At 39.3% G+C, this 13758-nt stretch overlaps 1 protein-coding gene across 2 annotated transcripts in view; it reads right to left on the reverse strand.

Annotated features, from left to right (window-relative positions):
• SYTL5 (synaptotagmin like 5) overlaps positions 1 to 13758 on the reverse strand; it is a 104057-nt gene that overhangs the window by 48657 nt on the left and 41642 nt on the right. For both annotated transcript variants that reach the window (XM_021681674.1, XM_021681664.1), the window contains exons 3-5: positions 8128 to 8243; positions 6605 to 6713; positions 3584 to 3718 (exon numbers count right to left, since the gene is read on the reverse strand). In XM_021681674.1, the coding sequence (XP_021537349.1) occupies positions 3584 to 3718; positions 6605 to 6713; positions 8128 to 8243 (360 nt within the window). The remainder of the gene's footprint in view (positions 1 to 3583; positions 3719 to 6604; positions 6714 to 8127; positions 8244 to 13758) is intronic.

Here is a 13758-nt window from a genome sequence, read left to right on the forward strand (position 1 = left end):
AGTTCCATTTTTCCTTTATTTTTTTAGGGAACATTGTTGATGTCCCCCCAGATCCGGTCAGATCACTCGTACCAGCTCTGCATGCACATGTCCAGCTTCGGAGTGCTTTCCCGCTAATGACTTGCACCTATGGCCTTCAAAGATTTGCCCTTTAGCACAGGGGCCTAGATATGCTTTGGAGTCGGTCTCCCCTGACACTCATGGTTAGAGTTGTCAAATAAAATACAGAACTCCCAGTTAAGTTTGAATTTCAGATAAACAATGAATACTTTTTAGTATAAAAATATACTAATATTTATATAGTATATAAATGAAAATAATATTTCACAGGGGTCAACTTATTTATTTACTTACTTATTTTTTAAAGATTTTATTTATTTATTTGACAGAGAGAGAGAGTGCGCACAAGCAGGCAGAGTGGCAGGCAGAAGGAGAGGGAGAAGCAGGCTCCCCGCTGAGCAAGGAGCCTGATGCAGGGCTCGGGGGCTCGATCCCAGGACCCTGGGATCATGACCTGAGCTGAAGGCAGACGCTGAACCGACTGAGCCACCCAGGCTCTCTGGATGTCAACTTTTCAAATTCAGATTTACCTGGGCATCCATCCTGTATCTTTATTCCCTAAATCTGGAAACCCTATCCAAAGGAATCCACAGTCAATGACTAATTGGTAGAGGAGGGCAATGGTCCAGCTCCTCAAAATGGAAAAACTCAGAGACACTCTTTATAATCCAGAATTCCTTGCAGGATCAAGCTGAGTTTTCACATTCAGGCCTCACCTGAGATAGCGCATTGCTTGGGTTCTTTCCCTTCTTTATTCTGCTTCCATTCCTCCTGTACTGGTTTCTCCTGGAATCATTTTAGTAATAAACCAGTCACTTAATGAATCCTTGTCTGAGGGTTTGTTTCTGGGTGAGCAGGACTTCAGGTAGATATCTCACAAATCAGACCGCACTGACAACTCATCACCATGTAAAAGGGATTAGGTATCACTGCCCTGAGGGCATTTTGTTATTAACTATAGCTTACGTGCATATTCCTTTAACAAAACGTCTCCTCTGCCTCATCTGTCAAGTCCCTAGCAACAAGGGAAGAGCCATTTGCCATGCTCTTCTGGGAGGCTGCTGGGCCTTGCCTAACCCATTCATACTTTCCCCCTGCTTTCCAACTCCTAAAAAGAAAGTCAAGCAGGCATCTGGTAAAACATCATTTCCACTCTGGTATGACAGGAGTTTTAAACAAGAATGCCCAAGGCCGGCTGCCCCAGAAAAAGAGCAATGAACCATGAAGAAATAGGCATTGTGGAGGAGAAAGGAGAATTCATTGCTAAGCTGGCTCAGGTACTAGACAAAAGAGACTGGGTTTTAGAATCTCTTCAGGGAAATTGGTGTTCCATATTCGAAAAGGAGTTACGGGAGAGAATGCAGTTTTGCTTGCAAAACCTAAGGAGAAAAGAAAGCCTGCCAGTTTTACTGGCTTTGCGGAATTACTACAGCTTCAAGCAAACAAAAAGGAGCTAATGTCTTTTGGTGATGAGAGTTGAGAAAAGATGGGCTACTTCCTGCCCAACTTTCTAAGGAATAATTTTGGGATGCTCTAACTCATCTCACTGTGGCAGTCCATTAATGAGTCATCACTTTGATAAATGCACGTTCTAGGAAAAGAACATTTTGCTCTACTGATCTCCCAAACAGCTTTTTTTCCTCCTCTTTCTTAATGGGAAAACACTGTTCTTGGCATGCTTAAGCCAAAGCATCTCTGACTACTATATTCTGATCTAGAAACCATTTCAGGTACTTACGATTTAAAAGATCAAGGCTACTTTGCCTCCTTTCAGTTTACAACAAGAACAAGAAAATCCTGGGTCAATACACCAGTGTTTGGTGGAACAGGTCCATATGGCTTTATAACTTAATGATTATTTACACCCAGCAGTAGATAACACACGAGAAATAAACCCAGGCAGGTGGATTCTGGAAGAACAGCAAAAGCACTGTGATACTAGAGAGCATGCCCCTTATTCTTGTTGAGTGACCTGAAGACTAATTAATTGAAAATGGAATAACCTGTTGGTTGGGTCAGGAGATTTTTAAAAAATTTTTTACAAGAATTCTATCTTTCCTCTTTTTATATATATTGCCCCTCTGAAGAGCTAGCTTGAAGTCTTTGCCAACATGGCTCATCCATGGAGTCCCCAAGAGGCTGGGCAAAGATAGCAACACTAAACTAGTTGCTTATCATCTCTAAATAATTTGGAGCACTGTCTGAGAGTCAGGAGTTCAACAACAACCAAAAACAAAAATGAGACTTTTATAGAAAGATTCTGTGGAACTTGGCATGTGGCTACCCCAAGGTCAGTCAAAGGAAACTATTTCAAGGACAAAAGCAACCAGGGTTTGAATTTTTTTTTTTTTTAATCATAAAGGAAGTATACCTATATTCTTGAAAATTCAAAAAAATACTGAATATAGTGATGATCTTTCGATAGTGGGTGATAAATGATTTATTTTCTACTTCCTTATTTTTTTTCTGTGTGGTTTTACATAAAGTGCAATACTCTGCAGCAACGCTATAGAGAAAAAAGCAGCAGGTATGGAGAGTCACCATGGGGAAAAAAATGAATAGTCAAAAAAGAGTCCTCTCTAGGGGGATTTGGTGTTCCATATTCTAAAATAAATTACAGAGGAGAATTCAATTCTGCTTGCATAACCTGAGGAGGCTTCACTCCTTGGCTTTGCAGAATTACTGCAGCTCCAAGAAAACAAAAGGGAGTCAACATTTGGACAAACCAGTGAAACATGAGGGTAGATCTTTTTTCTCCTCATGGCCTTTGATAATACATTCATCGCAAAAATAGGCCTTGACTTATGCCCCAACAGGATAAAGAAAATCCAGCCTGATATGAAATGACTATGCTCTTGGCTACCCTTTCTTTTTGCTTTTCTTGACAAGGTGATAACTCTGTGCATAGGCAATTCTCACTTGGCCCCATTGTGGACGAGTTAGACGAGGTGGAACTAGAAAGAAGTGGAATTTATGGAAATTCTCTGGGGCAATTCAAGTGATGAAATTATTAATAATTTTTTTAAAAGCTGCAAGGAGATACATGCTCCGAGCTTTTTCAGACCTTAAGCAGAAAGAAGATCAAGAAATCAATGAGAAGAATTTATTTTCCCTGTACACCTCCATTCACACCGCAGCCCTAAGTCCCAAAACATCAAGTCTCATCCCTACAGGTTACACAGATGATTCTGATAGCTGTAATTCCAGAAGGGTAAGTGCTTTCCATTTCAATTAAAAAAAATACCCTCCTGTCTTTTCATATTATGTTGGGAGTTCTCCAAGAGGTAATATTTTTTTTAATTTTTATTTTATTATGTTATGTTAATCACCATACATCACATCATTAGTTTTTGATGTAATGTTCCATGATTCATTGTTTGCGTATAACACCCAGTGCTCCATTCAATGCGTGCCCTCTTTAATACCCATCAATATTTTACAGGTACCTAGAAGCACTGTTTGAATGGAAATACATCAACCTTCTTCTCAGGCTCTACCATTATCCAATCTGTATGTGCCTTACCTGTCCGAACCAGGGACTGACTTTAAACTCCGAAAGTTTTGGCTGTCTAAGTCCAAGCTGTAGCTCCGCCCACTTTCCGTTTTTGGAGTTATGATTTCTCCTCTGGTTGCTGATCTGAACTTGCTCAGAAGAAATCTGAAATTATATAAATAGGTCTATACTTAAAATAAGAGAAAAGACATTTTAAAATATCCTTTCAAGAATTCTTAAAAAAAAAAAAAAAAAAAAGGAATATCGTTTCTAATATTCTCAACAGTAAATAATTCTTCAATAAAGCGGCCTTGGGGCTGAGAGGTTCTGGGGAGTTCCCAGTGCCTCTGCAGTATGCTGGCAAGGCTGAGGGTAGAGGCCATTATCATATTCTCCCAAGGCCATACCACTTGCTGGTAGACCAGGCCTCTATCCCCGCTAGGGAAAGGACCATCAGCTTTGGAACTCCCCACTGTCACCTGAGAATGGAGAAACATCGCCTGGGTTGAGCCTGTATTCAGGGATGCTAAGAATAGGGAGCCTGAACTCCCCTTGCTTAGAGAGGGGAGCTAAAATGATCCTCTGGGACAAACTGAGGTGGCCACTGATTAGACTACAGCTCCATGAGAACAACAACTCTGCCCTGCTGGTTTCCTACCAGCTCCCCTGAGCCGAGAGTGATGCCTGGCACACAGGAGAACCCAATCAATTCTTGCGGAATGAATGACTAAACCCAGGTGGTGGAAACCATCTTTCTATCTTTCATGACATTTCTCCCCGTGGGAGTGAAGCTTGAACAATGGAGTGTCTCATGTAGGATGAAATCCGACTCTGTTGCCATTTTACTAAATTATTTAGAACTTGAACAAAAATAGCTTTTCAGGAACTGAGATCTGAGTCACGATCCAGGCTACTGAGTGCCCAAAACATGGGGGTTTTCAAATATGCTTTAGTAAAGAACCAAAGCTATATTCTTGTTGTGACAGCATTGGGAGAAGGCAGTTCATTTACCTTATATTCTAGTTTTCTGGGGGGAAAACCGTATTCCAAAGGTACAGGGACAATCTTAATAGAAGCTGCCAAGACGTCTCTGTTTCAAAGATATATCAAGAGTGTCTTGTCAAAGTGTCAGAAGCTTCAATCTAACTGGAAAATTACATTTTTTGGTGAGAACAGCACTTAATATAATTTCAATCTGTGCTGCTCTCAGAACCTCCTTGCACATGACCCCACACCCATTCTTCTACTTAAGCTGTTTCTTCCGTGTGGAATCACTCTTTCCCACCTTTTGCTATGCTGGACCCCCGCCCATCTTTCAAGGTCCCCATCTAGTCACACTTACAATTTGATGTCTTTCCCAATGGCCTCTGTGACTTCCCAACACTGATTATCTGAGCCCCTTATGTAAGATTTACTTATTTATTGCTGTATGATCTCTCTTATAGTGAATTAGCACCTCATCTTCATTTAGAAAGGCTTTCGGGTAGCTCATATTGTCATCTTACACTTTCCCGAACTTCTTCTATACATATTAACTTTCCAGGCGTGAACCTTTTCTACCCAACTAGCTGTTATAGTCGTTGAAGACAGATCCATCAGATCTCAGTTTTGAGTTCCCGCAGGCTGCAGTCCAGTGCTGTGACTGTTTTTAATTCAGAGTGTATACAATTCATTGTGCTGGTGGGTTACTTCTTGTCTCCTGGCTCCAAGGTCATCATTCTGTGACCTACGCAGTGAAGCCTGGGCTAGGGTCTGCAAATTACAGCTCCTACAAGCACTTGTGGGCTCTGAGTGGCTTGCTCAATCAAGCCACTGAATATTTTCGATGAGCCAGGCACCATGTCGGAGGCTGTAGCACGAAAAGAAAGAAAGAAAAAACAAAGCCACAAGTCCAGCACTAAGGGAGCTCATAGTTAAGTGTGTGCTGGGGCTGGGGAACGGGGGTGTGGCATCAGACTACAAAGTAATGAGTGATCCACAGGCACACGGCCTTGTGGGAGCTCTGAAGGGCGACAAATGGATTCAACCTGGGAGGAAGGACCGACACGTGGGATGTATGGTCAGTCACTCCAGGCTCTCTCTCACATTCATCTCTGCTAATTAATGAAGACACAGTTAGTCATGAGTGTCTGAGTTACAGAATATTTAGGCTTCACTCGCACTCACAGTTCACAATTCTAAGAACAAAAACAAAAACCAAACCAAATCAGACTTTCTCTAGAGCCAGAGAAAGGCTTAGTACTAGCACTCTGACACTGCTTCCGGCTGAGAGAACAAAGCAATGCTACCTAGAAAGAATCATGCAGTGCCTTGGTGGATATTAGAATCCTCACTACCTAAGCCACAGAACAGACCAACAGTTGCCTGAGAAATCAAGAGCTGAAAAATGCAGAGCTGGGAAGCAGAAGTTGGCCTTTTGGTCCTTTCCGCCTGCACTCTGGGGGCCTCTTTCCTCCCTTGAGGAAGCCCCAATGCACCCAGGTTCCTAGTGCTTCCCTGAATCTTGCTTCCCTCTGCGCCTCACATTCTGATTCTTTGTACCTGAGACGAGTCTTTTCTTAATTAAGTTACTGAGGTAGCCAAGCGTGATTTCTTCCTTAAGGAAGCTCACATTTTAAACAGGGGACATTAAGTTTTAAGCCCAATTAATAAATCTTTCATTTGGATATTCCCTATATCAGCACTCAGGTTGAGGGAGGGTGGTGACATTCTACAACCAAGCCAGTTGTCACATCTTTATAGACAAGACTGGCCCTGACATGAAAGCTTCTACCTTGAAGCAATGAGAGCCATTCAGTGCGAGACCAGATATGTCAAATGAAATAAAAACATTTACAGGTTCAGGTCCAAGGGGACCTTTAATTATTTAAGACCAAAAGTAAGTAAAACTGCATTTCCTGAGGGAAATGACAGGAGAATGTTGCCTTGGTCAGTTATGTTGACCTTCTCTGGGTCACTGAAGTGACAACCAACTTGAAAAACTATGGAGTCTTCATTTCAGAGGTTTCCGGAATAAAGATCAACTATTCCCTTGGAAAAGGTGTGTCTTACCCTTTTCTTCTGGGTCCGTCACGACCGGCCTTTTGCCCAGCAGAAGGTGAAGTGTCTGTCTTTTCTGGGTCCCGGCGGGGTTGCTCTTGACTTTGTATTTCTTCAGTTCCTCATTAAAAACAATCAGAAGACAAAGTTCCGTACAAAATGGCCAGAAATGAGAGCAATTTTCTATTCTTCATTCACTTTCCTACGTTAGCACGGGACAAAGAAGTCTATAATAATTGGCAATGACATTCCCATCCAGACTCCTAGTCACACAGTTATTTCTAATCTGCTGAGTGTTCCGGAGTTAAAGGAAGACGAAGATCAGGACTCATCAGTGGGAGGTTTGCTGAGATAAGCTTTTTAGGGATGACGATGATGGAGGAAGGATACATCATCCCTCTACAGATATTTTTAGGGTGGAGGAGCCTGGGTTCATGAGAACTCGAAATCCCTAGAGACGGGATTCTAATAATACCCAAATTCTGAGTGCATAAACCAGATTCCCTGTGACGGTGAGCCACTGTGTCTATACCTCATGACTTGAGGGAGTCTACATTCCAAAAGGTGCTGAGGTTTGAGTGGGGAAAGCAGCCAGAACTAACTGCTTCATTCTAACTCTACTCCATTCTGTCCCCCTATGGCATCAGACCTGATCTTACCCATGTGGGAAAGCCCTTCCTTGCTAGGGCCACACCCAAAAGTGACACTGGAATCAGTCCCAAGCCTCCCAGCTCCACCTTCCGGACTTAAAAACAAGGGCATTTGTCTCTGGATATGAAAGATGAGGCGCCCTAGGAACAGGCCAGAAGATGCTTGCCCCGCCTTTACTACGCTCTACGTGAGAAACAGGCTCCTAAACACAAGTTTCACTCGATATTTAACCAATTAAACTGTCGTTTGAATGCACCAAATAGCAGGCTCAAGGGGGGGTGTTACTTGCTTTGGGTGACAGTATTGAGTGAAAAGGTCCTGAGCGATTCAGGCCATTTAGCACTCCGGCTCCTGCCCACTAAATGCTGTTCAGGCATTGCAATCTGGTTGTTGCGTTTCTAAATGCTCCCCTGGCTTGAGGGAGGAGGGCATGGGACACAGTATTATCGCTTGGTTGAAAACCACTGGGTTAGTAAAAGGAACATTTAAAAGCAATTTTATTGAAATACATTCGTGTTGAAAAATCAAGGAATGCTTTCACAATGTGAATCATTTAATTCATCTGTTTTATGTTACTTTCTTAAATGTCTAGTAAAATACTGGAAATGCATTCAGGGAAAGAACTATCTGTGATGAAGATAAATGCCTCCTTTGAAAATCTTAGTGTGTCAGATATATGGAAAATCACTGTGGATTTTATTTTCTACTGACTTCCTCTTCCTTGTATGAATTGCTGACTTAGATTTCATTCTACTGAGTTTTGAAATGACCTAAGGGATTCAGGAAATTCAACTATGTTCATTTGCAACATATATAGGGAAATTATGGAGCCCACCAAAATGAAGAGTAAGACAGTTTTGAAACCAAATCATTGCTTTAATTACCTGGACTTCTTCTTAAGATGGACTGTCGGACTACATCAGTGCCCAGAACATTGACTTGCTTGAAACGCTTTGCCTTTTCTTCAAAAAACCACTCACCAGTTACGATCCTTAGCTGTCTGCTCAAGGGAAAAGGGGAGAGCATTGAAATTCAGTTATTTAGCCAAATAATTAACTCTCAAAAATCCCTAGTTGAGTAAAAAATAGCCAGTCATTTATAGAGTCTATCTCAATGTCTCCAGTATTTTATGATGATTATAATGGTTACCTATTACTTGAATATATACTATATACCAGTTACTTGCTAATTGCTCGTCATACTTCATATATTTTTATCCACATAACGACCCTGTGTAAACATTATTATGCTCATTTTATAGATGAGGAAATTGACACTTAGAGCAATAGAACGACATGTCTCATATCACATAGCTCGTAAGTGATAGAGCCAGGATCCCATCCCAAGCAGTCTGGTCTAGGGCTCAAGTTCTTAACACTGCATTAGTGTGCAACTACTCTTCAGTGGAAACAATGGGGAAAGAAAGAAGGTTTTGAATTACAAAAGGGCCAAAATTAGACTGTTTTAGAATGATACCTTGATGTAATATGACGACCGGCTTAGAGTAAAGAGCAAATGGAACAAAGAGACAGGTTTGGCCATGGCAATAGTCCAGAAGAGAGATGACAGGACCCATGCTGGGGAAATGAAGAGATAAATTAAAAATATAGGAAGTAGAGATAAATTAAAAATATAGAAATTAGAAGGGCTTGCCTGGATTTCATAATCAACTGAATGTTGAAGGTGGAAAAGAAGGATCTTTGAACAACCATGCCCATTTTTAAACACCCTGCTTGCAATGACTACACAAACCCTTTATCCCAGTTGCACAGGCCTATTTCTCATTCTCTGAACATGGCTTATAGAAGTGTTGGTACAGTGGTGTTCAACTACCACGGTCTACAGAGGATTGTAATGGAAAAGAGGTTGAAAGGTAGGATTGGGTCATAAAATGGAAATCTTTGAATGTCATGTTAAGGAGCTGGAATGAACTCTCAGTTTTTCTAAAGCTCAGGCTGGATGATATAATCTCTGGAGCATCATATGGACAAAGGAGAAACCAGAGGCAGGCCAATTAGGAAGTTATTGCAATAGATAGAATAGGAGATGATGAAGATGTATATCAGGGATGGGGGCAAGGGGTGAAAAGAAACATAGATTCTTGGGCCACTGCGAAACAGCAAGATTGGTGACAAGTCAGATGTGGTGGCTGAAGAAAAGCAGCTGAGAATCAACTAGAGATTTCTAGCCCTAAGAATCATATACATGTGATTCAGCAACTAAGTGGACTTAGAAATTAATAACTGGATCCTAAATTTCAAAAAACCACCCCAGAAAAATATGTCAATATGTTCCCCACCAGCAATTACTCTGAAATGCTACTTCTAAATATAAAAGACAAAAAATTAAATTATATATGAAACACAGTTCCACAAGTGGGGAAAAAAAAAGTGAAAATGTTACCCTTGGAGCAAATTATTCACTGAAAGGAAAGCCTAGAGCATGTATATCTCAGATTTGCTCCCAAGTGGCTGGGTCATCTGTTGAGAAGCAAGGGCTACTGGATTAGCTACAAACTACATCCAAATACTTATGGAATATATCAAATCTAAGATCTAATGTACCAAAACAAAATGCTTGAATGGGTTAAATTATTTCTGGATACATCTCAAGTGCTCCACAGACATGTATCATTACTTATGTTGGAAATAGAGGTGGTAATCGTGCTATTCTGAATTCTAAAAGATGTCTCTTCAAAGTTCCTGTCCCTTCATTATTCCACCAAATGCTTGGTACTGCTGATTGCACTTTGCTAATGGAATTAAAGTTACTAATAAGCTGACCTTAAAATAGAGAGGTTGTCCTAGATGATCTAGGTGGACCCAAAGTAATCGCGGGGACCTTAAAATCAGGAAGAGGAGGAGGAAGTCAGACCTTTGATGCTTCAATGCTACAGAACGGGAAGTCAGATTCCAAATGTGAGAAAGATCTGACACACTAAGAAGGCTCTGAGATATAGCCATCAATAGGCAAGGACCAGAGAGAAAGGATTCTTGGAGCTAAGGCTGGCTCTTAGCTAACAGCAAATAAGGATTCAGAAGTCTCGTTCCTACAACCATAAGGAATCAGATTCTGTCTACCAAAGTGAGCCTGGAAGCCAAATCTTTGCAAAGCCTTCCAACGGGAGTGCAGCCAGCCAACACCTTGATTTCAGCCTTGTGAACCTTGACTAGGGAAACAGACCCCGCCAACCCAGGTTTCTGAGCTACAGAACCGGGCAATAATATATTTGCACTGTTTGAAGCTGCTAAATTTGTTATGATGGCAAGAGAAAAGGAAAACAATACTCAAACATAGACATATATTTAATATTCAACATATCAAGGATATGATGTGCACAGGTTGTGAGAAAATAAATACAGAAAATTCAGGAGACCAATAGGGCAGAGGTTGGCAAACAATGGTGTGTGGGCAAAATTCACCCCACTACATGTTTTGTATGGTCTGGGAGCTGGGAGTGGTTTTTACATTTTTTAGTGGTTGGGGAAAAAAATCAAAAGAGCAATATTTCATGACATATGAAAATTATATGACTTCTATTCAAAATCCAGCATCTGTAAGTCAAGTTTTATTGAAATATAGCCATGCTCATGTGTTTACATATTATCTCTGGCTGTTCTTCTACTATAAATGCAGAGTTGAGTATTTTTAGCAGAGACCACATGGCCTTCAAAGTCTACAATATTTACTCTCTGGAATTTTAGTTTTTAAGAGTTTGCCAATGTCTGCAACAGGACAGGGTTTACACAAAAAGAAAAAAAAAGGGAAATAATATAGATCAGAGATTAAAAATGACCCAAGAGTGGCCTACCAAAATCTCACTTCTGGTTTTTTTTTAATCTTTCTGGGATATGGGGTGAGCTGGATAGCATACCAACAGCAGTTTCATATGTGACAGGGGAAGTGGGCCACCACCTGTCTACATGCCCCAGGAAATGGTCCTCCATATCATCTTTACCATATATGCCTAGAGCTGCTGCCAACACCAAACACAAATAAGATCTTCCCAGAATTGTTAGTCATTACCTCTTGCTATCCTTGTAGAAACAATCACGATAATCCTTGTATTTGCTCAACTCAGATGTGCACCTGAGTCATTTGTCATTTCAGAGTTCTGAACAACATCAGAACAATCTCTTGGGATCGTGCCTTTGCCACATTCTCTGATCCTTGAGGTAGCTGTGAGTCTTGTAGGAAGAATGGGGAGCCAATACCTAGTGAGTGTATACCGTGTACCAAGGAATGTGCTAGGCGCTTAATGCAGGTCTCTAATCCTCACTCTAAGTCATGAAGTAGTTATTCTTATTGTCTCTTTCAGATGAGGAAACCAAAGCTCACAAGGGTTTAATAACTTGCCAAAGGTATAAAGGTATTATGACAGAAACAGGATTTATACTGAAAGCTCATACTCTTTACATTTGGCTAAACTGCCAGAAAAGAACACATAGTTGCCAGCTATAACAAGGCTTTAATTCATATGATGGGCTATGATTATGCACATGTGTGCATGCACACATCCACACATGGACCCTAGGGGTAGAGTGACAGGAATAAAGGGTGGTGAAAGAGTAAAGAAAATAAACATGATACCCACCATACAATTTATATCCCTCTCTGTCACATCAACCTAATATTTGAAAAATACAAGGCTTGGAATATATTTGGTGTTTCCTCTAGATCATATGCTGAAGAATGAGTCTGACTGAAACTAAGTGAGTTACACTCATTATTTGTCATTAATGATTATTTAGTATTCAGAGTTTTCTAGGCCCTAATTTTTTTTTTAAGGTCAAACTCCTGGGACTTCAAACTTTCACTTGGAAGCTCATTTAAATGTAAAACCAAGTTCTCCTTAGATTTATAGAGGGAAAATATGTAATCTTACCCTAAAAAAAAAAAAAAGAAAATGACTAAAACATTCATTTCCTGACTATGAAGACTCCAGTAGCTCATAGAAGACTATGAGCTACTGGAGAAATCTGAGATAAGACATGTTTATTAGATATGCTGAGATACGACAGAAGTTTCCTTCCTATTGTTCATAAGGAAACTAATTAGAATTACTTATAAATTTACTCATTACCTACCAAATATTTATTGCATTCCTACTACGTATTAGGTCTTCTGCTAAGGCTAGGAGTAAAGATGTAAATAAGACAAACAAGGACTCTGGCCTTATATAGATGATAGTCTATACTCTTTTCTTCTTTTCCAAACACAAAAACTGAAAAAGAAATCCCTAGACACATTATGGTAAAATGGCAGAACACTCCAGAAAAAGAGAACATCTTACAAATAGGTAGGGAGGAAAAATTCCCCCAAATTACATACAAAGAAATGACAATTAGAAAGATAGTTGACTTTCAATAGTAATAATGAAATCCGGAATCCATCCAGTCAATGATATCCTCAAAGTACTGAGAGGAAATAACTACCAACCTAAAATTGTATATACAGAAAACCACTGCTCAGGAATGAAGATGAAATAAAAAAATTTTCAGCAAATTAAAAACTGAAATGATCTATTGTCAACAGAGTTTCACTAAAGGAAGGCCTAAAGATTGTACTTCAAGAAGAGGTAAAAGAGATCTCAGATATAATAAGAAATGGTGATAAATGAAATTAGTAAAACATGTGGATAAATCTAAACACTGATATATACACAAAAATTATAATATCTAATTGTTGAATTAAAAAATAAGTCCAAGCAAGAACTAAAAAAACAAAAGCAAACAAAAAGATATGTCTAAAACAAAACAAAAAGTATATATAAGCCAGGGAGAAGATATTCGAAGTTTAAGAATATCAAGTTCCTTTGATTAATAAGAAGAAAAGTAAAATTACTGATTCATAAAATTAAAATGAATGTTGTAATTTCTAGAGTAACCACCGAAAATAAAAAAATCATAAATATCTGCACTACTAGAAAAAATAAAATGGAATGAGAAAATATACTTCAATCTGTAGAAAGTATGAATAAAAGCAAATAAAATCCATAGATAATACATAAAAGCAAATATTACAGTGATCACAAAAAAAACCAAGTGTACATATTACACTAATTACTATGAATATAAGTAGCCTTAACTATCATTTAAGAAAAAATATTGTCAGATTAAACTTTAAAAATTATATATGGCATATATGGATAGCATGTATATGTATACACATGTATTATGTATGTAGCATACATGTATAGCAAATATTTAAATACAAATAATTTAAAATAGCATATATGCTTTATAGAAGCATATGGACACAGAAATGTTCAGTCAAGGGTAGAATAAGATATACCATGTAAATATTAACAAAAAAACCTTGATGTAGTTGATATTAATGGCAGACAAAATAGACATAAAGACAAAAGCATTTCTAGAAGTGAAGAGGGTCATTAAAAAAACCTTCAAACTGGTAAAGACTAACAGTCTAACAGAAAATTGGGCAATGGAATAAATAGTCATATCACAAAAAAGGAACCCCAAAGGGCCAATAAACCTATGAAAAGATGGTCGACC

This window comes from Neomonachus schauinslandi, chromosome X (genome assembly GCF_002201575.2).
Source record: "Neomonachus schauinslandi chromosome X, ASM220157v2, whole genome shotgun sequence".
In the NCBI taxonomy this organism is placed as follows: domain Eukaryota; kingdom Metazoa; phylum Chordata; class Mammalia; order Carnivora; family Phocidae; genus Neomonachus; species Neomonachus schauinslandi.